The sequence below is a fragment of the Tympanuchus pallidicinctus genome, unplaced genomic scaffold (assembly GCF_026119805.1).
Source record: "Tympanuchus pallidicinctus isolate F22 unplaced genomic scaffold, pur_lepc_1.0 scaffold11, whole genome shotgun sequence".
In the NCBI taxonomy this organism is placed as follows: Eukaryota; Metazoa; Chordata; class Aves; order Galliformes; family Phasianidae; genus Tympanuchus; species Tympanuchus pallidicinctus.
The window spans coordinates 6,057,380-6,084,478 of NW_026294627.1; the positions used below are offsets into that span (position 1 = coordinate 6,057,380).

Consider the following 27,099-nt stretch of genomic DNA (forward strand, 5'->3'; position numbering starts at 1 on the left):
TATTCCATATGTGTAACAGAAATGATTATTTTTTCTGAACAAAAAGAATTTGATCCTCTGCTCCAGAAAATGCTTAAAAGAAAAATAAAGTTCTGCAATGTCATATTTCAGTGAGGCAAACAAGTATATGTTGTTTTCAAAATCCTTGTCTCCAAAGTGCAATATAATAGTTCTGTTTCTTTTGCTAAAACATTATTCATCTAAAGCAGTGTGTTTCACTGTAATGAGAGTATTTTGGTATTTGAACTTTTGTGTGATTCAAGGAAACAATGTGAATTCATATTGTTTTTAGCTGAAGATGGATACTTCCATTTACTTTCCACTGTATTATAGAATGGTTTGGGTTGGAAGGGACTTGTAAGACCATCTACTTCCAATCTCTTGCAAGGCAGGGACACCTCCCTCTAGACCAGGTTGTTCACAGCCCCATCCAGCCAGACTTTGAATGCTTCCAGGAAGGGAGTAATAACAGTCTCTCTGGGCAACCTGTTGCAGTGTGTCATCACCCTCACAGTAAAGAATTTCTTCCTAATATGTAGTCTAAATTTATCCTCTTCCAGTTTAAAACCATTTCCCCTTGTCCTGTAGGTACCTGCCTTTATAAAAAGTCCCTCCCCAGCTTTCCTTTTGGCCTCTTCAGATACTGGAAGGCCACTACAGGTTCCCTCCGGAGCCTTCTCTTCTCCAGACTGAGTAGTCCCAGCTCTCTCAGCCTGTCCTCACAGGAGAGGTGCTCCAGCCCTCTGGTCATCTTCATGGCCTTCCTCTGGACCTGCTCCAACAGCTCTATCTCCTTGTGTTGCAGACTCCAGAAATGGACACAGCACTCTAGCTGGGGTCTCACGAGAGCAGAGCAGAGGGGCAGAATCTCCTCCCTCGACCTGCTGCTCACACTTCTCTTGATGCAGCCCAAGATACAGTTGGCCTTCTAGGTTTCAAGCACACATTGACAACTCGTGTTGAGTCTTTCATCAATCAACATCTCCAAATGACTCTCAAGCCATTCTCCATCCAACCAGTATCTGTGCTTGGGATTGCTTGGGATCATAAAATTATTTTCCTTAATTCTTCTACAGAAAACAAAAACTTTCAGCAGTATTTCTGGAAATGTATTTAGGAAAAAAAAAGTATGATGGTTTTTTTGTCCGAGGGCTGCAGATTACATTTTGCTGCTTTACTGTAGGTAGTGCAATTATCTCAGATTCATGATAGTGTAAATAAGACCAGACTGTGGAATGGGATGAAGATTATTTCTGATTAGAAATAGTTTTGTCTGTCTGTTTGTCTGTTTATTTGTTTTTCCTTTAGCAGAGAAGGCTAAACAAAACCCATTCTGGAATCAGAAGGCAGAAAGACTTGAGGTAAGGCATTGATTTCTAGTGGCAGCAACAGAGCACTAGAAACCAAACTATTAACGAACATAGAAAATTTCTCAGGTGTTCTGTCTGTAATTCAGAATAGAATGTGTCCCCTGTAGAAGTAACGTGATTTCTTACAACAACTAAAAAAGTTACGTTTGTGGTAGGAATTCTTGACAGAGCAACTTTTTGTGCGTTTATGTGTTATTCTAGACTATACTATTTTACTATTTCCTCCTGGTTTGAAAATCCATTTATGCCTCATCAATGGGACTGCACTTATTTTGAAAGAGAAAAGGTCCAACTATGCTGGAACATTACATATCTGTTACTTACGGAGGCAAAGCTAATCCTTTAAATCTACAGAATGAGAAACATTATTCAGGATCTTGTATTTAAGCACATCTGGTTTGCAGAAGAAATGCATTGAAAACAGAGCTATAAGCATTTCAGAGGAAAAAAAAATCAAGAATTATGTCATATCACAGGATTTTTTTAATACTGTTCAAAAAGTACCTGACTCTACATATAAACACCAACTATAACATGATGTAGACAATTGAGAAACAGGCAAATGTATTTTTTCAATGCTAAAATAAATTACATTTGTACAGGTAGAAAGCAGAACCAAAGCTGATAAAAATGTTATATTTTATGAAAAATCATTTTCAGTTCACATCAAAATAATAACTTTACATTCTCTATTTTTTAATAGTATAAGCAGCAACAACATAAAAAAGAACAAATGCTCACAGAATGTTTGAAACCAGTTGTTCATAAGTTATTAGCAAATTAAAAAATAATAATAATTACAAGCACTTGTAGCCCACACAAATCTTTTAGAATTGGCACCGTCTCTCTAAAACATCTATATTCTATATAGATTTCTAATTACAAATACCACCAGCAGCTGCCATATAATCCTAATAGTACATGTAATATACATAGTATATTTGTTCCCATTTGGCAGATCAGAGTGACTTAATGATTCTTGTTTGTTTGTACTGTCATTACTGAGATAAGACAAAGCCAACCATATGCACCAATTCGTCACCTTGATGAACTTTTTACTTACCTTTATGCTTCACCGGGCTGTATCTTTTTTTCTGTTCACAGTATAAATTTGTAAGTGGCATTGCAGAGATTTGAACAGAGGTTATAAAAACAAACTATAGCAAAAAATGTGAATTTAGATAATTCAGCTGAAGTATTTAATAATTGCAGTGCACGCTGAAATGAGTGATTTTCTGGATCATGGAGAGTATTGACTTAGTTGATGAGATGCATGAAACCTTATAAATATTTGTGATCTGTTTCTTTTTTGGGGGGGCATGTTATCTCACATCCCTTAAGAGATTTAGTCAAAGAGCAGTTCTCCTTCTGGGATACCTGCTACAGTAGTACTGATAAAGAGGAACGGTTGGGAAGGTACCATTCGCCAAGCTTAGCAAGCTGCTTCAGGAATTAGCCTAACAAAATACATCTGCTGAAGGAAATGGGGAGAAAAATCTGTCTTTATCATTCTATGCTGAAGCAAACAGCCAAGATCTAGACATGGTTGGCCACTGTCAAGCTTATATTTTCTGGTATAAATCTGGAGTGATTCCACTGACCTCAGTAGGTTAAGGGCAAGTGCCAGCAAATGACTTCTGCACTTAAAGTTACACAGTATGATACCTGATTTTTTGTATAGTATCTGGCTCTGGCTCTTTGTTCAAGTCTAAGCTTATTGTGAAATTGGTAAGAAGAGCTTGGCACTCAGGAAAACAATGTGACAAGGGAATGGATGTCTGAAATTAGTTTCAAGCCAGTAGGGAAATGCATTTCTGCATTTTGTTTCAAAAGTGGGTTGCCCTTGTAAAAGGTGGCTGGAGGAAAACCAAATGAGTTCCTTTTTTTTCTTCTTCTTCTTTTTTTTTTTTCTTTCTTTTTTTTTTTTTTTCCCCTCCAGCAATTTCAGGGAAGAAGCAGAAAAACCAAGCTTAATTCCTTCACTTGTTGAGGAAGATTCAGAATCTCCCTTTGCATGGAGGAGCTCAGAACTTCGGGCGGAAGACAAGATGGTTGCAGACGCAGAGGTAAGGAAGGGCATATCCTCCCTTCCTATCACTAAAGCACTTTCCAGTGAAGTATTTAAGGATTTTTTGAGCCAATATATAGCTCAGAAGAAATGTTGGCTCCACTTCTTTGTAGCTGAAATAGTCACCCAATTCCTGCTTACAGGATATTAAAACTATTTAATTTTAAATTGTCATCTCAACTATATCAAATATCTCATACAGGTGAAGAGTAACACTTCCTTTTGCACCTTGAGATTCCTGAATGTTATTCTTGAACCTAAAGTTACCATAGTGAGATGAAGGTGCTCCAGTACACAGTCATTACAGCACTTTCCTGCTAGTAGGAAGATTTCAATCCCACCTGGCAGTGGAACGGTCTGAAGTTTGGACCTTCTGCTCAAGTGCTCTAACATCAAGGCTACTGTAAAAACAGCAGTGTAACAGCACTGACAGCCTCAAAACAAAAGATTATTTCTCCTCTATAGAGAGTGTGATCCTCTTGACATACATGCTGTAAGTTCTGTATACTTATGGCATATACAGGGATTCAAATTTAGGAACCACTGTTTTCTGGATTTCCAGTTGAGTTATACGCTAAGATATTTTGATGTGTCAAGATGAGGGCAACTCTGATCATCTGCAGAGACACAGTGTTGGTTGCCTGAGTGAACTGAGTTCCTTTTGAAAGGAGGTATTAAATTCTTCAGAAATCCTGACTTTAGACACCAAAGTTCTGTTCTGGGTCAGCTCTGACTTTGAACCCAACATTTTCTGTCTATCCCTTTCATGTTTTTCTTATCTCAACTCAGGAATGATTTATTAAATAGAGCAGCAAAGCTGTACACTTTCTTCTACAGAATTTACACTCACAATTATGCTGTTTTTCTGGCTTTTTTCTGTTTTTTTGGCTCTCTAAATAATACATTTCCAAGTGAACTCCACTGCTATCCAGAATCTCAATCGTGGACTGTCCTTTCTATTAAGTCTTTCTGGAGATTCTCCCACTTTTTTTTTTTAATCACAAATTTTTCCTTTTCCAAATGCAGAAACTGAATAAAATCCAAACAAGCTATTTATTTTTTATTTTAAAAGTTTTAACACATATTTTTTAATGACCAGTTAACTTTTAGTTTAGTTTCGTAGCTGAGAATCAAAAGAAGAAAACAGCATTTTGTGACCAACCAGACTCCCATGAAACATCAAGAAGTGCTTTTTAGACCATGATCTAAGAATCTCTAGTCTGAAGTATTTGTATTGATTTAGGCACCAAATGTTCAGAGAGAAGTACAAGGAAGCACATATCCAAATTAATGTAATCATTCTTCAGAGCTAATTGAAAAATATTGTTCTTTTACAGTATTGCTAGCACTTCTTCACAATGAGCCTGCCAGAGTGATTCACTTTATTTCGAAAGCATAGCTTCCAAAAATGCTTACACCTTTAATCTTCAGGGTTAGCCTCAAGCACAAAAGAAACAAGATCTCCTGAGATCCCTGTGGTCAAGAATGACAATGGATGCAACCTCTTGATATCCTTTCTGGCAGAACTAAACCATTATATACAATTTCAAGACATTTGGTACTGGAAAGTGTTTGCAATGGTAACCTTTGCTCTTATGGCTGAAAAACTGCAGTTATATCTTAATGTCTGTAAAGGAGAATAGCATATAAACAGCTTAATGAAATTATAATATCCCATAACATTCTTCTTTCTCGTATCAAGCCCTCTGGTTTCTTTTACAGGACTTTCCAGTCTGGCAAATCCCCCATGAGGCTTATTACTACTATGGTCATTACAGAAGAGTTCTCTCTGTCACCCAAAAACCTTGTAACGTAATGTTGTCACATTCCAGCCTGTACAATTAAAATATATTCTGCCTTCTTTATATCTTGCTAATGCTGACCTAACTTCTGCTGAAGATAGGCTGATAACTGAGAGGTACTATTGCAGCAGGTCTCGTCCTGGGTTCTTTTTGCCATTAAAAGTTTTGTTCTGGATGATGCACACAGAGGATGCATGACTCCTTCCAAAGTGAAAATAAGCAAGTGTTGGATAGTTTAACATTGTAGTTTTAGCCTCCAAAAACAGATGTTAAATTAAGTGTTTTGTGTATGTGTGTTTGCACACACAAGTGCATGAATATATCATCTTGGCAATATAGACAAAAGTCTTCAAGAATCTGAGCAATAGCTGTGGTCAGCATTGTGCAGAACTGCAATTTGGGAGTAGATGAGGTATGTTTATGCTGAGTCATGCTTTGACAGTTTCTCATTCCTTTCTACTCATTTTAAGATATTTCTACTGTTCATTATTTCACAGTGCAATGAAGCTCACAGATTTTAGCAGGTGTACATTAATATGCATCAACCAACATAAGAGTACAGAAATGAGTACCTGTAATGCTGAAGAAAGTTCATGTTAGAGGAGGATCTAATAATGATGTTGGTCAATAGCTTAAAGTATAAGAGAATGTATAGTAATAGAATCCCTTTGACATTCACATTTGTCTCATCACACTCCACACATATCAAAACAATATTGCACCAATGGGAAACATACATTATTATATAAATCTTCCAAGAACAATATTTAAGTGGTCTAAACTCGCTGAGTAAGAATACTTGTGCCATAGGCTGATTGGACATGCCCTTTCCTGAAATGTGGATTGTAGCCTGTGAAAGAAGATGCTTTCTCCTGAAGACATGTGCATCTAGTAAAGGATGAGACATGCTAGTACTATGAACCAGGAAGGTAACAGCAAGCTCCTGTCTGGAAACCTTACTGCTTCATAGAACTGAGTCTGTGCTAACCAGTTTTGAGAGTAGGCAAGAACTATATGTAAGAAAGAAGGACCTACAATCATAGCTTGGTGTATCTCCTGGAATAGAGCTGAGTTGTGACCTGCCTGATCATGCTACAGGCACAGCTAGTAAGTGACTGTAACTGGTAAAATAAACATGCCCATACACTTGATATTGGATAACACCAACTTGCACAAGGGTGTACAGGGTTCTTAGGGCATCTCTGCGAGTTGTGAGCCTGGTTTTGCTCATCTACACTCTTTTTTTAATGCTGTTTAAAAGCAAATTGCAGTGCAGCATAATGGTGAAATTAATAAAGGGAACAAAAAATGCTCTTTGCTAAAGTACGTGAATCACGCAGTATGCTTTCTTTTCTAAAATAAAATGTTTGTTATTTGGGGCATGGAGGAGAGAAAAGGGGTATGGATTTTTATTACAAAATATTAATTATTTTTGAAGAAATAAAATCTAAGCTTTTTGAAAATCAAGCACAGAAGCCTGTTTTTAAGACTCTTCCATTAAGCTGTCTTCTTATAAGGCTGTATCAACTCAACTTCGAACTGAAGTACATCACTCGTCACTTCATACTATCCTTAAATAAAATAAAACAAACCAATAAAAGTTTGGCACCCAAGGACAGCTGTCACAAAGGAGAGAGCCAACACAGTGTGCGTTTAGGGCCTGACTTATGTGCTCTACGTAACTACACCTATTAAAAAATTATTTAACTTCTATTCAAACTGTAAATCCCTTCCTTGCCTTTATTCAAAAGTGCCATGACAGTATGAAGTGCACTAAACTGTATTACCTTGATATAGGAAAAAATACCAGTAATCCCCTTGCTCTTCTGTGAGTTGCTAAGAAACACTGTTCGCTCATATCTCATTAGGCCTTCTCTGCTTTAACCTTTACTCTGTATTGCTTTGAAAGTCTTTTTTTTTTCTTTGTCACAGTTCATAGCTGCAAGGCATCGGCAGCTAAATAAAGTTAAAATTGTTGCTTATTAAAGAGTAGCTAAACCACCTCTAAGCAGATTTTTACAGTTTTTTTCTCTACATAGAAATTATGATTATGACAACCTTTCCATTGACAGTTAGCATTCATCATAATACAGATTGATCACTTAGAATACTGTCATTCAAAAACATGGAGAAAATCCTTACAGTGTTTACCTGTTCCTTGCGAGCAAAGACTAAGGGAGCCCGAATAAGTGTTATAACTGGCAATGTTAGCATAAGAACACCCATAAAAATGTGTTAATTTCAGTAGGGAATGCAGCTATGATATAGCTTGGTAGTGCTGCTAGAAAGAGAATATTCACCTCAACAACTTGCCCTGATAAGGGAATTACAAAACAGTACTCCAGAAAATATTTTTTTGCTACTTCATTATTAGTTGGCATCATGGTGAAATAGTCAGGAAATCTTCCTTGGGTTTTGTTGCTGTGAAGGTGAATCCAATGTTAACAAATTGATTTTTTTTATATACTGGTAGAAGAGAATTTCATAAACAAATGTGTAGGTTGAGAAGTCACTTGTAAAGCCCTCCGTATCGCAGTCACTCACTGCAAAGCCTCAGCTTAGTGTTATCCATGTGTAACGTATCACAGACACAATACGCTTCAGCAAAAAGTTTGATAGTTATTGAACATACATTGCTGCTTTTTGAGATCTTCATAGAAAAAAAAAGAAAACTTGATAGGTTGGTCCTAGATTTGAGTCTCTTAGAAAATGTACATTCAATGTTTGGTCTTCTATTCTTGATAAAAGATCAAGGTTCACTTCTGGGTAAGGAATCAGAGTAAACAAACAAACCACTGTACAGTTGTTTACAATCTTGTTCCCCCCCCATTCACATATTGTACACACAGTTCGTTGTAATACTAAAGCAAAGCACTTGGTATGTAACTGATTTAACAGACTCCTTATAAGCCCTCAAAAATAGATTCAGTGTTTTTGAAAAGCCCATGTTTTTTTAAGGCCACGATAATCTGCCAAGAGTCATTTTAGAACATCATCATTAATCTGATGTTTCCACTGATCAAGCAACTCCACTTCTTCCTCTGTTTCTCACAAGATGACCCAATGCCCCTCACTCTATCTGCGTAAACACTGGAGATCTTGAAGTCTTGGCTGTCCCCCCACTACTTGCTTGTAGTCATCGAGATCCAAAGTTGTCTTGAACTACATTCACAGCGAAGAAGAACTTTGAGTGTAATCTCTGATGAGGAGTGTGTCATACTTTGGGGAAGATGGGATACAGAGAGCTGATTCGGAAACCGGAGAGCTGGGAGATGCACTTCCAGAGTCGATGGAGTCTCTAAAAGGAGAAGGAGGAGTTAAAGCTACCAGCTCCTCAAGGTCTTGCTTTGCTGATGGGGTCTCTGCAGTGCCTTCTTTGACGCTGCCATTTGATTGTTTCCTAGCTGACTGGGAAGCGCCATTGACTTCAATGGAAGGAAGTGGCTGGATTTCTGCAAACGTGGTCATTGTTGTGGGGAGCTGGATTTCTCGTGGGATCAGGTATGAAGAGCAGAGAGGAGTGGCCACCATTGTCCCTGGAGTGGCTGTTGAAAGCATCATAGAGTTCAGCTCGCTGATGTTGGCTGTAAAACGAGTAACCACGCTACTGATCTGCTCCATGAGGGAGCCTTGCGAGGAGCTACTTCGCTGCGGAGGCTCGGACTGGAAGGTAGGGGCATCATCTTCTGTTCGGCTAACGGAGGCAGTTCTGTGGCTCACGGTGCTGATAGGCGAGGGAGTCTGCGGTCGGTACTGAGCTGGGTATTGCTCTTCTGCTTCTGAAACGTCGTAAAGCGTTTTGGCACTGGTCTCAGGAAATGTAGCGCTGCTACTATGTCGGCTACTATCTGTGCTTTTAGAAAAAGGCTTGATCACTGCAGTTTGATTGGGGTTTTCTTTTTTGTTGATGTGGATTGACAACCGCTGCCAAAGGTGCGCCCCTCTGCTGCTTTTCTCGTTCTGGGCCCAGGAAACTGATTTCCCATTAGAGCTGTAAATGGAAATGAGGTAAGATGGTAACTTGCATCAAAGTTAAAAACATAATCACTGAACCTATATCATGGATATGTGTCATCTTAGATCTTATATTCATTATATAGCTGAGTGTAATTTAGTCATCATATATCTATATCTAATCTATACCTATGTATGTCTGGCCATGCAGTATATCTACATCCAAGATTTATACCTAGAATTCTAGGTAAACAAGCAGAGTGGATTCACTGATTGCACAGGCCACTTGTGCATCAAACTGTGATAGCTGATGGCCACTGCTGTCTCCTCTGTTGCTGCCCTTGGGGCATAGGCAGTATCTGACCCAGGGGGCATAGGTGGTGTAGGGGAGTGAGCAACTTGATGGTTTCCCTTCTGTTGGATTGGTGACATCAGGGGGACTATGGGACTGAGGAATGAGTGGAAGAGTGAGGAAGAAGTAAATGCTTGAAGAGAATAGGTGTGAGACCTGGACTTGGAGACAACAATAAGCATTTTGGTCCATGCTCCTCTAAATTAATCCTCTTAGTGTCATTTCTCTTCAGATCATCGTGCCTCGCTTTTTGTCAAAGTTGTTTATTTTTCTACTCTTACTGATTAAGGAAAGTTCTCATGGAACAAAGCCAGTTGCAGCATCTATAAAAGCGCAGTATGCAATAGCTCCTTTCTTTTTGTGTATTCTTTAGGCTGATGAGCTGTTGATTGTACATACATTAACCTATAGTTCGTGGGATTAAGAAAGACCATTAACAATATTTCTTAGCTGAAATAGGCAATGACACTGAAATGATGTCTACAAGAAAAACATAACCTCCACATACAGATAAACATGCTTTATATATACAACACAACAGAACTTTAAACACTTTACTTTGATTTCTAAAATATTTGCAACAGCCATTTTAGATTTTTTGGAAATATGAGCACATTGGAGATGTTGATGAAGTGTCACAAATCAGTTCGTTTGCTTTTTCAGCCTGAAAGAGAAACACTCATACATGTTAGCCTGCTGTGAAACAGTTTTGCAAGACACACAGTTTATTCAACACAGATGACTTTATATCAGCCTTCATGTGGATGCTTGCCACATTCTATCAGTTTGATAGTTCTTCCAGGCATCTAAAAAAGATGTGTGCTGATAGTAAACAAAATCTTTTTGTTTTACACTGCATGGAATTACAATGGATCATGTAACACAACACATTCTTTTCCCTTCAAAAGTAGCATGACAAAGTCCAGCAGATGAAGACAATGTAAACCAGAGATATTTTAAGACAGGCTAGACTGAGAGATGAGTTACCCCTAAAATGCCAGACAGAAAACAGCTGATGGCTTGTTCATTGAGACACTCGTTTTGCTGTACCTCAATCAGAGCAAGGGGGAAAAGCAAAATTTATCCTATAGCACTGAGCACTTCAACTCTTTGCATCCTTATAGATGTGATTCTGAGCTGAATGGCAGCTGGGACTTATGTCTTTCAGAGGAAAGCTGATGCCTCTGAGGACTGTGTGCTTCTCTTACTAGCAGGTACTCTGTAAGTGCCAAGAGCCATTTGAGAGCCACAGCTCCTTGGCTATGCTTAGAACTGAGCTTCCTTTGGGAAATGAGGTCTTGCCTCTTTTTCTGGCATGATGATGGTGGAACTTCCCTTCACATCCTGCAGAGAGTGAGCTGGACCAGGAGGCTGGGACATCTGGCCCTCTTACCTTGACCTAGCAGAAGAGAGCCTAGTTCTGATCCTGGGTGTTCTGCTTGGTGGGGCCTCTTCTCCTGCTGAGCTCAGATCTCAGAGCTCAGAGGGGTTTGTGACAGACCTGTCTGCCATAGGGACAAAGTAAATTCTATTAACATGCAGAAGGTGTTGATAGAAACACTTGCTCAGAGAAAGTTGCACTTGGCTTTGCACCGCTTCCCACAAGCAGAATATTCTAGCTCTCCTCCGAAGTTCAGAGAGTGGCTCAGTAAGGAAGTTCAAACCCTATGGCTCCAGGTGTGCTCATGAGCACTAAAGCCTTGTAAGCATTTTCAGTTACCTGAAAGTCAGATTGTAAGAGGTTGTGAAAGGAACACACTCCTCCCTCCCTTATCTGGAGAAATGTGGAGGAAGTGTGATATGAGTCTGAGGAGCCTGGGGAAGGGAAAAGGATGATATTAAGGGATACATCCAGCTAACAGTTACATATTCAATAGAAAAGCTGTTACCAATCCCCTTAATCCCAGTTTGATTTTGAGACAGTCTTGATTTATGCATACGTTTACTGGCTCTGTGCTGTGCCCAAATGTAATCAAGCTGTGTATGGGGCTCTAAAAGAGAGCCTGGGGCCCTAAAGGAGACCTAAAGGTTGTTTGATGTAAATTTTGGACAAAAGCCTGAAAGATTTGACCACTATTCATTGCAAATTCCTTGATATTAAAAAAAAAAAGAAAAAAAAAAGAAAGAAAAAAGGAAACCTAAATAGGGAGCAAACAGCAATTTATCCATAAAAATTGAAACATTGAAACCAGTGGTTAAAATTCCATCAGTTTGCCCAAAAATAATCGGAATTATAAATGTATCATCCCATTCATCATGCTAAACTATTTATTACACATCAGCACTCAAGTAAGGCATGTGATCATTTATCAGCTGTGTGAAAGGAGCATCATTTGTCTTCATATATTGGCTGGGTTAGAGGTAAATTTCAGGGGCAGTACTTTGAGATTCTGCTTTAGCTGCATGCTGTTACTCTCTCAACTGAAAACCACTGCAATGCACACAAATTAAAAACAGAGGTATAAAGGTACATTAGGGACATAGACTTTGATGCCTGCTAATGGAATATCACAACAAAGTGTTTACATTTATTATGACCAGCTGTTCCATGTCCCTTTGAGAGATGGGAAATTATATATCAGTAAATATTTAGAGGTTTCTTGTAAAGAGATTTTATCTCCCTCAGCTGAAAACAGCAGAATTACACTCTCATGCTCACAAAAGAATTCCACTGCTAAGTCTGGCTGAATACAGGACGTATTTCTCTGCTCTGTCCTTCCTGTTGGCACAACCCTGGAGCAGAGCAGAGGTCAAGCCAAATCTGGAGATAAGCAAACTCCAATTGGTGATACAATTTCCAAACCAAAACGTTGGCAACATATATATATATATAGTAATATCTTTTGTGTGGTGTATTTTTTCATTGCCTTCACAATGGGTTAATTAGGCTGTTTTATGTAAAAGAGGGATTTCCTCAGAACTAGACATAGTCATTATTTTTCCTGTCTCTTGACTAAAAGCTGCTTTGATTTTGGTAGCTAAGCTTTTTTTTCAGCTTGCCAGACCTACCACAGTATAGCACGTAGAAGAAAGTGGTATAAATGAGAGCTTTCAAATATTCCAGATATTTCCTCTGTAGTTGTACACTGCTGACAGAATAACAATTAGTACTCTTTCTCATTTCCTCCCTTCCTTTCATAGTCATTTATGTTTTAGGGCTCTGTTGTGTATTCATAAGGGATATTAACTGCTTCTTATCCCCTGAGGTGATAAGAAAAATGTTCCTCTCTTATATATTTGTTTATTTTCTTTTCTTCTTCTTATTTTCCTATCCATCTGGAATAGATTGCTTTTTTCCTTTGTTTTTAAATTTTGTTTCAGACTTATTGCCCTGTGATGTGATTGTGAGACTGTGCACAGCTCTGCCACCAGGGTTTCTTTAGCCAGCTGCCATTACAGCAACTGCATTTTTTAACCCCTGCAAAATGCAGAAGAAAGGGACCATAGTATCACAGAATGGCCTGGGTTGAAAAGGACCACAATGACCATCTAGTTTCAACCCCCCTGCTATGTGCAGGGTCGCCAACCATCAGACCAGGCTGCGCAGAGCCACGTCCAGCCTGGCCTTGAATGCCTCCAGGGATGGGAATCAGAAAGAGGAACTGACAGTCACAGCAGCTGAAAAACCTGATATTCTAATAAATCTGCCATTCTTATTAATTACATGAAGCTGTTAAGATTAATTCTGATGAAGAGTTCCCAGTAACTGGCATTTGGATAACTACTGAAACAGTAGGTAATTTGAAAATAAGTCACTTATTCTCTTTTAAATAAGTTTAAATGAAATAGCCAAATCAGTTATGGAATTTAGTATGGTCTGAGTGAGCTTAGAAAGCATATCTACAGATTTTCCATCAGTGGAAACTAGAATACAAAGGGAGTCAACAGAGTTTAAAACAAAAATATAAGGGAAAATTTATTCTCTGTTGTATAAGAAATGTTAGTATCTGATTCCAGATTTGAATAGGTGCAGCTAGTCAAAAGATACTGGTCAAAAACTCTGTGGAGACCTGTACGACCAGAATGGAACCTATGCTGACATTAATATGATAAATAATTAGTTAAAATTATTTTCCTTATAAGTCCAAAGGTTAAAGTTCATGTTTCAGAACATTCATTGGTCTAATTTTTTGAGCTAAATTTGCTAGCAATGTTGTGCTTAGATATTTCAATGGCTGAAGTAAAGTGTTGCATTCCAACTTGAAGCAATGTCTTGTTTTTTATGAAGCTGAGGTAGAAAAGGTATAACTTCAATATGGTGCAGAGCAAGATGGTTTATTAAGAACTACATTATTCTATGCCTTTTCTGCAGAAGCATCTGGCAGAGATAAGGAGGATAAACTACTGTACTTAGTCCGTGCAGCTTTCTGGCAAGGAGAAGTCTTGTTATTGGAAATAAATACTTGCAGTAAGAAGAAGCCATAGTCCTTCTCGAGTTCTCTGATGAAACCTTATTAAGGACTCAATGATACAATTACTCTGTCTAAGAAGGATTTACTGAAATCTTAGAATGGTTTGGATGGGAAGGGACCTTAAAGCCCCTGCCATGGGCTGATTGCTGCCCACCAGCTCAGGCTGCCTGGGACCCATCCAACCTGTCATTGAGCCAGAGTGGTTTTAGTTGGAAGGACCTTTAAAGGGCATCTAGTCCAACTTCCAAAGAAAGGAAGATAAATGGCTGAAACTGAGTGCAGAAATGTAAGGTAGATAAACTAGTTCTGTTCTAACACAATAGCGATTTATAGTGTTTCCTTTTTTATTATAAATAGCTTTAGAGGAAATCTCTACATGCCTATACAATTGTTTCCCTGGGTGTAAGACGGTTTTGCCATGCAGAAATATTACTTGGATCATTTAGCTTAAGTTATTCCCATACTATTTGTTCTCTGGAGATAAATAACAGTAAAACACAAAGGAGGAATGATTCAGGGTAAAAACTCATTTTGTCCTGATCTGAGTTCCATAAGTAAACATCTTTTGCAATTACATTGCAAACAAAAGCAATTGCTTTTCTATTAACAACAGCAAGGGCATTTACTAATATTACTCCCTGGAGTGTAATCAGTCATCACCTCCTTACCCTATGGAAATCACAGCTGGCATTTGCAAGAATGACTTTAATCTATGAGGATGAAAGGGACTGCTGACAGACAGAAACTTTGCCAACAACCTCCTAGCACAGCCACCAGTGACACCAACACTGAGAGCTTTCAGCAGTGCCTGGATAGAATGGGGGAAATTGAAGTGTTGGTATCTGAAGGAAATACTTCTGGGATTCTGTGACAATCTCCTAAAACTGAAGTGGGAAAAAACAGTGATGTAGAATGCAGTAACTTCTCTTAATCAGAAACTGCTTTTCAAAGCATCATGCTGGGTACCCATTAATTGTGTTTTGTTACTTTTCATCTTAAATTCCTAGCTATCTGTAAGACATCTATATAGGGATCATTAGACCGCAACGTGAAAAATATCCACACTAAGGTTGGAACATCAAAATAATATTACATTGGGGATTGAGCACATGAGCTGAAAAATCCTATCCAGTTGAAGCTGTACAGCCCTCTTTAGGCTAAAAGGATGTAACTGGGATTCGCTCAGCATCATGGGACTTCTTTATTAGCTTTACAGTACAAGGGAGAAAAGATGACACAATCTTTTCATTTTCCATATCACGGAATGGGTTGGGTCAGAAGGGAATTCAAATAGGTGGTCAGGTGGCTGAATCAGCACTTCATCACAGTGACGCCCAGCACTGGCCTGGTACTTACAGACACAGACAGAAAAATGGCACCTACTTCCCTTCCTGCAACATCTTTGCTCCCTGGGAAGCTCCCAGGCTATGCAGTGACAAATCTGCTTAGCTCACAAAATAGGACAGGACCACTAGCCAGGACACTGTGGCTGGAGACAACAAGACACAGCCATCAAATGCAATTGCACTCTCTGTGAAGCAGTTGGTGTTCTTAACTGTTTGAGTAGGTCTTGCAGCTGACAGTCTTGCTGTGGCACTATTAGACTGACACAGTTTCCAGTCTTTTTGCCTGTTAGGGCATCCTCTTTAACAGGAACCTCTTTCTCATCTCTACTTGACTCAGATCGATTACATTCTGGAATGCAAACAGATTCTTCACTGTGAAGATACAAAATATAAAAAAGAAGTTTTTCAAGTGTATATATATATGGCTGGGCAAACAGAGCTGAATACTGTACAACGACATACAGCTGTTTGACATTTACATGTACGTTTCTGCTCTTCATAATTCTCTTATATAGCAACTCCAGATAGCTTGAAAAGGAAGAATAATTATCACCAAATGCAATGGAATGTAGGAAAAAGATAAAAATTTGGACATCACATAGACAAGAAACAGAATCCCGGCTGACAAAGAAGTAACAGGTGTGTATACATTTGGTGCACCACTCAGCAGCAAGCATTCCTGATGTTACCTAAGTGGCAGAGTCCCCCAGGTGTGTGCTCAGCAGCATTATAGCTGAGAGCCTTGTGTAGATGAGTGGATTTCAGTACCCAAAGGGGACACAACACGGTGAGAGTATTTCACTGAACACCCTCCTGCAGTGATAAAATCCACCTGTGATGCAACACTCGGGGAAAGTAAAGGTGTAATTTAGTCTTGTTGTGCTCTATGGCTGCATTTACAAAAACCTTACAGGGGATGATAAGGATCTTTTAATAAATAGTAAAGCAAATGTTTCTAACTTGCTGTAGAGTGCAACACAGTCGTAAAATGCTTTTTAAGAGTAATTATACCCTTAGATTTTTAATCAACTGTGGTACATAGGATTTTCTGTCCTATGGGAGAATCCAGCATTTGGAAATCTGATTGGATTCAACATGAGATGAACAATTCAAATATTCAAACATTTCACAGAATTAAAGTGAACTGTTTGAAATACTTGGTTGCAAAAACCTTAAAAAGTGTCCTTATTAAGACAGTTAATCCCAGGAACAGTTAAAAATATAGTTCATAATACTAATTAAAATCATAACATTGATACATAATGTTGTGCATTATATAATGTCTGAAACAAAAAGAAATATCCAAATTAGATGCAATGGAGAAAGTTCTAAAAGATGTTCTGAGCTCTATTTAAAATGATTTTGAAACCTTTCCTTAAAACCACTGTGAAACTTAACACTTTCCTACAAGACATTTTGACTAAGAACCAACGTTTTCATATTAGAATGCTTTCATTTATCTTTTTTTTTTTTTTCTTTCTATTTTTATGCAGTCTTTTGATTAGACACAAAATGCAGCCTCTATTCCCAAGGAGCTATGGAGCTTCTCACTCAGTGTTTAAGCGCTGTCTCTCTTTCCCTGCCCTACTGGGTTAATGTCAGGTGTAAAGTTTCTCCTTCCCAAAGCACCATATTATGACAACATCACACAGGACATGTGGTTTGCATCACTCAAATGAACACAGTGCAGGTTTTCTGTTTTTTTGTTTTGTTTTGGTTTGGTTTTTTTTGTTTTGTTTTTTTCCAGTTAGATGAAACACAGAAATCAGCAGTGGCCATGTGTTTTATTTTAGAGATGTATATTTTTTCTAGACATACTATATGGGATGCACAGGAATTACAGAGAGGATCTGGGCTGGCACTGTCCCAGGGCTGCTCCCCTTGTTCACAAACATATCACACTGACCTAAGGCCACTTGCTGTTAGCTTACCTGGTCATTGTAGCTCTCCCACCATTCCCCATACTCCCTTTTGGGGTGAAACACTCTATTTCCGACTTGTGCGGGGCCAGTCTCCTGCCTTTGTACCTAATAAATCACGACAACAACAGGAGCAAACAGAAAGAAGTGATTGTGTGCTCAGCTTTCTCTGACAGCTGCTGTGCAAAGGGCCATGCACATGAAAGTTACTGTGGCAGTGGTGGGGTACAGTGCAAAGCAGCTGTGGGAGCAGTGGAGTAGTGGCGTAAAACCGCAGGACTATGCTCAAGCAAACAGTGCTATGCAGGAGAGGTGCTCACCATTTATTCATATATATACACGTAGGTTGAGCTAAAAAATTCTATAGAATAACACAGTAACCTTTAGCGATTTGGGGAGTAAGACCAAAATGTGAAGGCCAAACAGTTTAAGCCAAACAACACTATAATTAAGGAGCAGTGAGAAACCAACTGGTGGCCATCTTCTCAATCCTAACTTCATCTCTTTCTCTGACACTCCACATCTGTAATACTTGACTTGTTCCTCAGCTTGACAAAGCAAGCACCAACATTGTTGACCACTTGGGTAAAATTTGGTTGGGTTCACTGTTCATTTATTGAAAGGGCCTTTTTCTTTCCATTCGCAATAAAAATGACTGGCGGGGGCGTAGACATGAAGTCAAGTGGAAGCAATCCCAACGCTAGAGCCCAGTGCAGTACTGTGAGCATCTTAAATACCATACCTGGAAAGAGGATAAAAAATTACTCGGATAAACAGTTTATTCCTTGAGGATTTAACTAATCCCCTGACAGGATACTAGGATAAGACTTGGTCAGCTCTGAACACCTACATGGGATGTGGGCTTTGAAGAGATCTTATACTGGCTCTCTTCCCAGTGATGACTTACGCCCTAATTGTGAAAATTCCTGTGCTGTGTGTTGAAATATCTATTCAAATGCTTGAATAAAATTTGTGCAAAATGCGTGCAGCAGATCATTTCTCAAATGCTTGCTTGTGATATTCCATTCCTATCTACTCTAAGTTACATCACTGGTATCTAAGAAAATTCTGAAGGAGAAGTCTGTTAATTTTAACACTGCATGACAGACTAAATGGATTGTTTATTGCTTGTCCTTTAACCTGAACTAGAGAGAAAAAATATATCTCTAAGACAACAATTCTGTAAAAGAGAAATAATTTGAGTGAACACAAAGGTGGATGCAGTTATAGTAGATCTTCAAAGGTAGTGCAGATTGTATAAATAACTGAGGAAGAAGCTTAGTGAACTTGAGAGTGAATTGGAGACAGTAAAATAAGATGTGCTCAGTGCAGAGGAGTATTTTCATTTACAAATTATAGCCTTACTGAAAGAAGGAACAACTGGAGCTTTGCAGACTGGCTACCAAAGGTTTAAAGTCAATCCACAGGGCAGTATGTGCCATGTTCCCAAACAGGCATGAAGCTCACGCAGGACAAATGTGTATTAAATGAAAGTCGATTCCTAGGGTAGAGGAAAAAGCAGAAGGGCTTACAGAGTAGATAAATTCTCTGAAAAATACAAAAGAAATCAAACTGGATCATACAAATTTATTTGGGGCAGCAAGAGAAAAGGAGAAAAGAAAGAAGAATGTGTGGAAATTTCACAGAAAAGAAAATGAGATAAAGTTGGTATGGAGGTGTTAGATGTCAAAGAATGTAGAGTTTAGAGAGAAAACAGTTACTTTTAGACCTGATAACCAGAAGAGGCACTTTGTACCCAAGAAACAGAAGAAGAAAAAGTCTAAGAGAAGGAATTTGGAGATCCTAAATGCTCACAATAAGTTGAATTCCAAAAAGTAGCTATCAGAAGAAAAGAAAGAGGTGAAGTTTCCTTGGCAACTTTGTTCTGAAGAACGTTTGGTTAGGATGCTTGTGACACAGATAAAGAAAATGCTCCATTCCCTAGCTATCACTATATATTTCATTGCCCTGCAAGTCAGCAGAACGGATCTCAGAGAGATTGCTATGAATCTCTCAAGTTTTGCCATCCACTCAAGAGCAAAAGAACCATCAGAAAAAGCACGCTACTCTTAGACTGCCCTAGTAGTAACTACTCCATGGCCATTCATTCAGTGCTAAACATCCACATAATTATGAAAAAAGTAACAAGCTTTAATAAACCCTCCAACTGTGGAACATGCATTTAACCTGTGAAGGGTTCTTAGTGTAATCAGACTGGAAAGGCAAAGGGTTCAGCATAAAAAAAGGTTTTCAAAATTCAGAATATGTAAAGGTTATGATTTACCTCAGAATGTCTTGTATTTCAAAAAAGTCAAGATACTTTTCCCTCTTTGCTGTTAAAACAGAGGATAGCTATAAATTATTTAATATGCAAAGAAAATATTAAAAACAAGCTAACAACAACAACAAAACCCAACCAACCCTTAAACTTTTATTTTCATTTACCATTAAAAAAAGTTAAGATTATAATAATTTTGCATTTCACCTGGAGAATGGAGGAGACATAAACAGATTTCTTTCCTTAGAATCAGTTCTGTGACTGTGTACTGGTTGGAAAAAAGAGAGAAAACTATGCATCAGGACACAGTGTGACTAAAGAGCAAATGTAATGTAAAAGCCAGTGTAACGATTCTGTTGAAGGCTTTGAAAAGTTCTGAGTTTATTTTTCAGACTTTGTTTTTGTATTCATTTATTATTTTAGCATCTGGGTAACGATCTGCAAGCTGTTTCATTCTTGGGCTGGGAGAAATCATGTCTGTGCTGGGATTTCCCTATACTAGAAGAAAACACCAACACAACTGCTTAGATTTCAGGGATTATTGCATCTTTTCCTTGCTGCCTCCAACTTCTATGAAAGGACTTTTCATAGACCAAATTAATAGATTCTATTGAGGAATAAGAACAGAATCACTCTTAATGACACCAATAATAATCCATTACAATACTTTAGACATCAGTTTTACATTTCTTCATTTGTAAATCCTTGCTTTTCATTTCACCTCCACTGAAGTTGTGGGCTCCACTACAAACAAGTGCTGATACTTTTCAAATATGGAAATTTTTAGAGTATGTCTTCACTGTAAAGCGTGGTGCTGGCATCCTGGTGATTCTGAAGTGACTTTAGGCTGAAACCCAGTGGTTACGTCACCTCCACACTCATATCCTTTGAAAGGGTCTTGGAAAGGATCAATTTCATAAGGTGGTACGTAAGTTAATTAGAGGACGTTAGAGGACCAGACCTGAGAAAAGTGCCATATCTGAAATTTCTGTATAGTTTCGTCAAAGACTTAACCAAATCATTGAAAAAGTACTCTAGTCTCTGTAAATGTGAGTGGTAGTAAAATATCTACACTACACTGACTGGGAAAGATTACACAAAAGACAAGCGGTTCCAATAGCAAAAAGTAGGTTTTCACATAATATGATCTCTGAAAATAAATCCCAGCAATTAGAAACTGGCTTTTACCCTTACGCATAAGATTTTTTTCTCTCTCTCTCTTAATTTTTTATTTTTTATTTATTTATTTTTTTTTTTTCAGTAAAAACTAAGAAGTTAAACTAAATAAAATATATCTTAGGGTATCTTTGGTTTTTGAATGAAATGCCAAGCAAGTTTGTTGTGTAAGACATGGAGATGTCCAGCACTTCAGTTCAGTACTTCAAATGCAACCTCACACTGATATGCAGAAATTTAATTATTTATTGAGTACCAAATGTTACTTGGTACTCTTCAGATCTGAAAGGAGTAGCTTTGATGAGCAGGCTTTTTCTACTGCAAAGTAGGAGTAGTACCTTCACAAAACTGTGCCTTGGTACCTTGCAGGAGTGGTGAAAATGACATTTCCATGAGAACACTTAACAGGACAGAGGATATTTAGAAAAATCTTACTGTGGGACAAGGGCTAATCCTGGGGACATAAATTCAGCATTGTACTGACTAATTTCTGAGACCCTTGTGAGTTAATAAGATTCTGGTTTTTTTTTGTTTGAGATACTGAATGCAATGATATCTGAGATTATTTCCAAATCATGCATTTCCCTATAAGTTAACAGTAAACAAAACAGGAAACATTTATTAATTCAATCTCAAAGTTCTCATTTTCTCCATTTGGAAATGAAAATAAATAAATCTGTAAAAAGGGAATTTAATGCTGGAGAGAGAGGAGAGGAGAGGAGAGGAGAGGAGAGGAGAGGAGAGGAGAGGAGAGGAGAGGAGAGGAGAGGAGAGGAGAGGAGAGGAGAGGAGAGGAGAGGAGAGGAGAGGAGAGGAGAGGAGAGGAGAGGAGAGGAGAAGGGATTCAGAAAACTTTACAGTACATGGATGAAATATCATCTCTTTGCCCTCCATTGCTTTTACTCAGTGTGCTTGTCTTGGAACTTGTCTTTTCAATATGCTTTATGTTTGGAACTTGTACACTTGTAACACTCAAACTGCTTGGTATTTCAAAGCTGACCACCTTTCCAGGCTGTTATGTCAGATTTTATGTGCAAGTAGTATTTTTCACCAGCACAATTACTTGGTCTTGATATTAAGAAATGATGAATATCTTGCATTTCATAGGAGCAGAATTGGGGCTGACCTTTAGACTAATTAAAGCAATATGTGCATGAAGATTTCTGCATAAATGAATGAAGAATGGACTATGAGGAATATTTAGCATTGTTACTGCAAAGAGTGTTTTGAACTGCAAATATATTGTGTTTTGAAAATCAGTTAGTTATACAAGGCTGGTCATTCTATTTTGATATAGCATTCCATTGCCCTGAATACTTTTAAAGAGGTCTCAGCTAGTTATGGATATTTTTCCATTTATGTAATTGTTAAATTATATATCATTAAGTAGGGAAATTTAAAATTGTTTCTTTTAAAAAAATCAGCATATAAACATTGCTTGCCTAATAGCAAAATTCCATCAAACAAATCCTCTTAAAGCAAATGCATAATTAGTTTCTGCAGTCTATTTTTTTAAAAACTATTTTTCTTCGCTTTACAATTTTTTTTAAACAATTTATTTTAATTAAACAATCATATGTAACTGCAACTGGTAGGTTCAAACTACCTTTTTGATGGCATGTTATGCAAAGCATTATACTGTATCAAGGAAAGAAGAGTAGACCCATAGCACAATATTGCTGGTGTGTTTATCTACGTTATTCCAAAAGAGGCATGATGTTGGACAAAGACTGCTGTAAGATTTTTGCACATTACCATCTTATTTACATGAAATGTTGCTCTGCCTGGCTTATTCACTATTTTGAATTACTGTTCTTTCTTTTGCAGGTTTATGCAACTACAGATGCCATGGGAAGGTCTCACTACTTTATTCATCACTTCATTCATTATACTGAATAGGGAAGTTACATTTCGTTTGCTCTGAAGTGTCTTAAATGTTAGAAACTTCTTTAGGTTTGTAAAATGGATGGATGGGGCTGTGTCTTGACTTGGATTTGATTTCGATGTGACATTTTCCAAATTTGTTGTCTTATAAGAAAGAGGTTTCTCAAACTGTCTCTTTTCTGCTACCTCATTATTGAATTGTGAACTGTAAAATGATTTAATTTTTTGGCAGTGTATAATTGTGTTCTAAGTCTTAAACTGCCAGCACTTTGGATAATTACTGCATCATATAATGCTATGACCAAAACTACAGCAAAGTTAAAGTGTTGTTGGTTTTATATATTTTAGCAGACTCTTGGCTATATTATAATTCATACAGGCATTTACATACGAGTAGGCCAGGTCATGTCTTGTCTAGACCTTGTAAGGAGACTAGATATCTTAGTCTTTTTGTGATAGAATCACAGAATGGCTTGGGTTGGCATGGACCTCAAGGATTATCCAGCTCCAGCCCCTCCATTGCAGGCAGGGCTGCCAACCTGCACATTTAATACTGGAATTTTCATAATAAATAAAATGCCAGTTCATATCAAAGTATGCTCTGGAAAGAAGCAGAAGTTGGTTTGGTAGAAAAATCTCTACTCTGACCAGATGGTAGTCTGCAACAGGATTTACATCCTGTTGTGTAAAGACAACAGAACACATGTGTGTATGCATACAAAATGGACATAAGGAAATTTGAATGGCTTGTCTGGACACTCTTTAGTGTGATGGGTAAGAGAAATATTGATACAGTGTGTGTTGTCATTTATTTGTCACAACAATTTCAGGAGACAGGTTGGAGGATGAAAATCAAGGTAAGAAAGATAGACACTACTGTTAAAAAATCTACTACCAAACTGCTGGCCCCATCATTACTGTTCCTTCCTTTCCTTTCCTTTTTTTTTTTTTTTTTTGTATTACACTAACAAGATTGCATTTTTCCATCTAGAGCATATTTGGGCAAGAGTAGACAGGGAACTGTTTACAATGTAAATTTGTTTGAACAGTTCAGCTATAGGATTTGATTCAAAATGATGGAGACACTGTCTTATACAAATAAATCAAAAAATTAAGCTTGAATACATGAGCTCAGTCAATGCAGCCAAACAATTTATATCAATCAATCATTATTTTAATTAAATTTGAGGGGAAAAATTCAAAACAACAACACTAACACTGCACACATTAAAATTCATTGTGATCAGGGCAGTCAAGAATATAAATTCATTGTACAGAGGGAATATTTTAGCAACAATTCATCAAAATCTTTCATACCTAATAACTTTCACTAAGTTACATTAAATATTCTTCAGTCATTTCACAATATTTGAAGTTTAATTAATCACAGCATCAAGCTTGTCTGAAAAAACACCAGGAGCAGTTTATCTAGAGAAAAATGAAGGACTTAAACAATTCAGCAACCTCACAATCCACGTTTTGTAGCATATTAGGTTTAGATAGCTCAGAATGTTTCCCTTGGGAGCTGGTTAGTTAATAAATGTAGACTAATCTGTCAAAAGGATAATGACTTCCCCTGAAGAATCAAAGACTTTTTCCTGCATGCATCAAAATTATTTTTTAGCAAGGCCATGAAGCAAACAACTTATATCTTGTATCACTTTGCTTACATTTCTGAATAAGAAAAATTCTCTTTGAGGCAGACATTCCGCTCATCTCAATTGCTACCTTCTCTAGTGGCATTATATTGTGTAAGAGATTTACTCCTCAACTTTTTTTGTGCAATTTTATAGTACAAAGTCATCCAAACACCTCTGAGCAATTTGTAGTTCATGGTCCCATTGAAACAACACGTATAGGAGTTAATTTTTAACAGAGGGGATTTTTTTGGTACATGATAATCTCTCAGTGACTTCTTTTGCTTCATGGTAATCTTTACTTCCCTCTTTTTGTAGCACTTTTACTTTTCACCTTTCAGTGGGATTTATGATGCCGAGACGAGCAATGGCTAAATGCTGGTCACTGTTAAAAGTTTAGAGATGGTGCACGCCATATCTGTAATGCAACTTCTTAAGCATGAGTTCTCCTAAATCACACTGTTTACTCATCCCCTGTTTAGATGCACTCCACTCCCCCAAGAGCTAATATAAATAATTAAGTTGTCAAGAAATGATTTGCCTGTTCTATAAAACTTCAAGATTTCAAAAAACGTCATTGCCTCTCTCCACTTTAAAATTTTTGTTTGTTTGTTTTTGTTTGTTTCAGTAAGATAAAATGAGAACTGTAAAAGATTTTTTACTGTAAAGTTAGTATAAAAATTTGATGGATGTTACACTTATAAGACAAAACAGACCCAGGGTGGTCATTGTCTGACATAGATAATCACTGTTCTTTCCAACAGGCTGGAAAACAACTTTCTGCCTTCACTGATCAGTTGTTTTATACAAGCCAGAATGGCTCCACTGGGCTTCAAGAGGAAAGCAATCCATCCTGACCTAGCTGACAGACTGTTAATATAGCTTGTTATGAGCTGTGGTATACCTGTCATGAATTCAACATCATGAGGTTATCACCTCTGTTATGCTCTAAAGTTCCAGAGTTAAACAATGCAACCACTTGCACTGCTTGCACTAAGAGGTATCTAGCAATTTGGCTGTGAATATTGCTGAGTATGAACTCATAACCCCTGCCCTGCTGAAGCACAAGTACAGAGATTCTCATATGAGTTTGGAGGAAAACTGTGGCATTCTTTCTATCGTTATTCAAAATGTGTAGAAGAAATGGCTCGTGCTGCATATAAATGAAGACAAAATTGGCACTTGTACAGTAAGAAATGTGTCCGCATAGAATATGCAGTGGCAGGAACTCACAATCAGTATCTTTCTCAATGACAGCATACTTAAATGCCAGCCAGCTCCAGCTTTCAGCAAACTCCCCCCATCTTTCTTTTACACTGCTGTCACAGGCTGGTAGGCCCCCTGGGACAACCCTGTCTTCTTTACAGCATTATTTGCTCTGTGTCAAGTAACCACTTTGTTTCATTTCTCAGAATGCTTTCCCTCTTGAGGTATTATTTTGCATATTTATGCCAGAATTCCTTTGCATGTTTGCATACACATATTATAAAATCATTTCATTACAACTTGATGTCCACGACTTCAGTCTATCCATTTATGGGCTGATGGTTGGACTAGATGATCTTAGTGGTCTTTTCCAACCTTAATGATTTTACGAATCTAAGACTTACGGATACGTCCCTCAACCAGTCAGCCTTCTCAGTGTTTTCCTCATTATTAGATGTAACAGTTGGATCTTTCAGATGTTTCTGTAACAGCTAAGATCACTTCTTATGTTAGCTCAAGCCTGAAATTTTTGGTTCTTAATTGTTACTTCTATTTGAGAAATTTCAATTCAGGCTTCGGAAAAAAAGTCACTTCGAGATTTTGATGCTGAGATAAAATATATTGGTGTACGATATAGTATTTTAACTGCAATATTTTATAACCATGAATGGTAGCTTCTAGGTTAATTCAAGGATATTTTGAATTGTAACAAAACAGATATAGCAACCGTAAGATGTAAAAAAAAAAAAAAAAAAAAAAAATAGGAGAGAGAGAAGAGGGAAGGATGAAGAAAACAGTCACTCCTTGCAGAAAACAAAGTGCACAGCATGACTGTAAACACTTTCCAGAATGCTTCATTATGGCACAGTTTGGGACATTCTGATGTAAATACCAATTATAACAACTTGTGGTCTGAGGCTGAACCCAGTCCAGTGGAAAAGTCTGCCTTGCTCATCACTTTTTCCCCATGGGAGACAGGAAACTCATAGGTACAACTGTCAGCTGGCAATTTAAAAAATCCAACAGGTTCTTAATTTCTTTCTTTGGCCCCTCAGTCTCACTGCAAACATAAACAAATGGGGACACATGCAAACTACAGCCCTGATTCAGGTTATATATCAGCAAAATGCTCTTCATCAGAGGGTGGTGGGCATGAAACAGACTCGTCAGAGCAGTGGGCACAGTCCCAGGCTGCTGGTGTTCAAGGATTATCTGGACAACGCTCCCAGACATATGGTCCTGTGTGGAGCCAGGAGTTGGACTTGATGATCTGTATGGGTCCCTTCTAATTCAGTGTATTTTATGATTCTATGATAATTTTCAAGCAGAGAGCCGTCCCTCAGGTTCAGAGCTGTGTTTTCTCTTCTTCCAGACGTTCTCACCTCACTGCTTAAACAGATCTGCTCCCTGCATTCAGGTCAAGGCTTGATCTACAGAAAAGTATCAGTTTTCCATTGGCTTTCACTTGTTTTACAGGAAAGAGCAGTTCAGAATTTGATGCTCAAGTGACAGAGAAGCCCCTTAAGCTGGGTTGGAGACCCATGAGAAGAAGCAGCCAAGGGCAGGAAACACTGTCATTCATACCCAGCAGTGGAAGAACTGGAGACCAGGAGCATGGACTGCATGCACTATGAAGACTTTGGAGCAAGCTGAAGAGTAGGGCAAAGAACACTGGTAAGATTTGAAAGAATACTA

The 27,099-nt window shown here is 38.0% G+C and overlaps 1 protein-coding gene and 1 long non-coding RNA gene across 4 annotated transcripts in view; one reads left to right on the top strand and one right to left on the bottom strand.

Annotated features, from left to right (window-relative positions):
• Positions 1–26,097, top strand: LOC128074604 (uncharacterized). Its single transcript, XR_008203241.1, has 4 exons — positions 1–1,361; positions 3,310–8,910; positions 15,820–15,943; positions 22,505–26,097. It is a non-coding gene; the product is annotated as an uncharacterized LOC128074604 (long non-coding RNA).
• The window catches only part of GRM5 (glutamate metabotropic receptor 5), a 242,780-nt gene continuing 218,094 nt past the window's right edge, over positions 2,414–27,099 (bottom strand). For 2 of the 3 annotated variants that reach the window (XM_052669479.1, XM_052669488.1), the window contains 3 exons: positions 17,236–17,331; positions 15,515–15,676; positions 2,414–9,231 (listed from right to left, as the gene is read on the bottom strand). In XM_052669479.1, coding sequence (XP_052525439.1) covers positions 8,409–9,231; positions 15,515–15,676; positions 17,236–17,331 — 1,081 coding nt within the window. In that variant the 3' untranslated portion in view covers positions 2,414–8,408. The remainder of the gene's footprint in view (positions 9,232–15,514; positions 15,677–17,235; positions 17,332–27,099) is intronic. The other variant, XM_052669497.1, reaches the window with a different exon arrangement.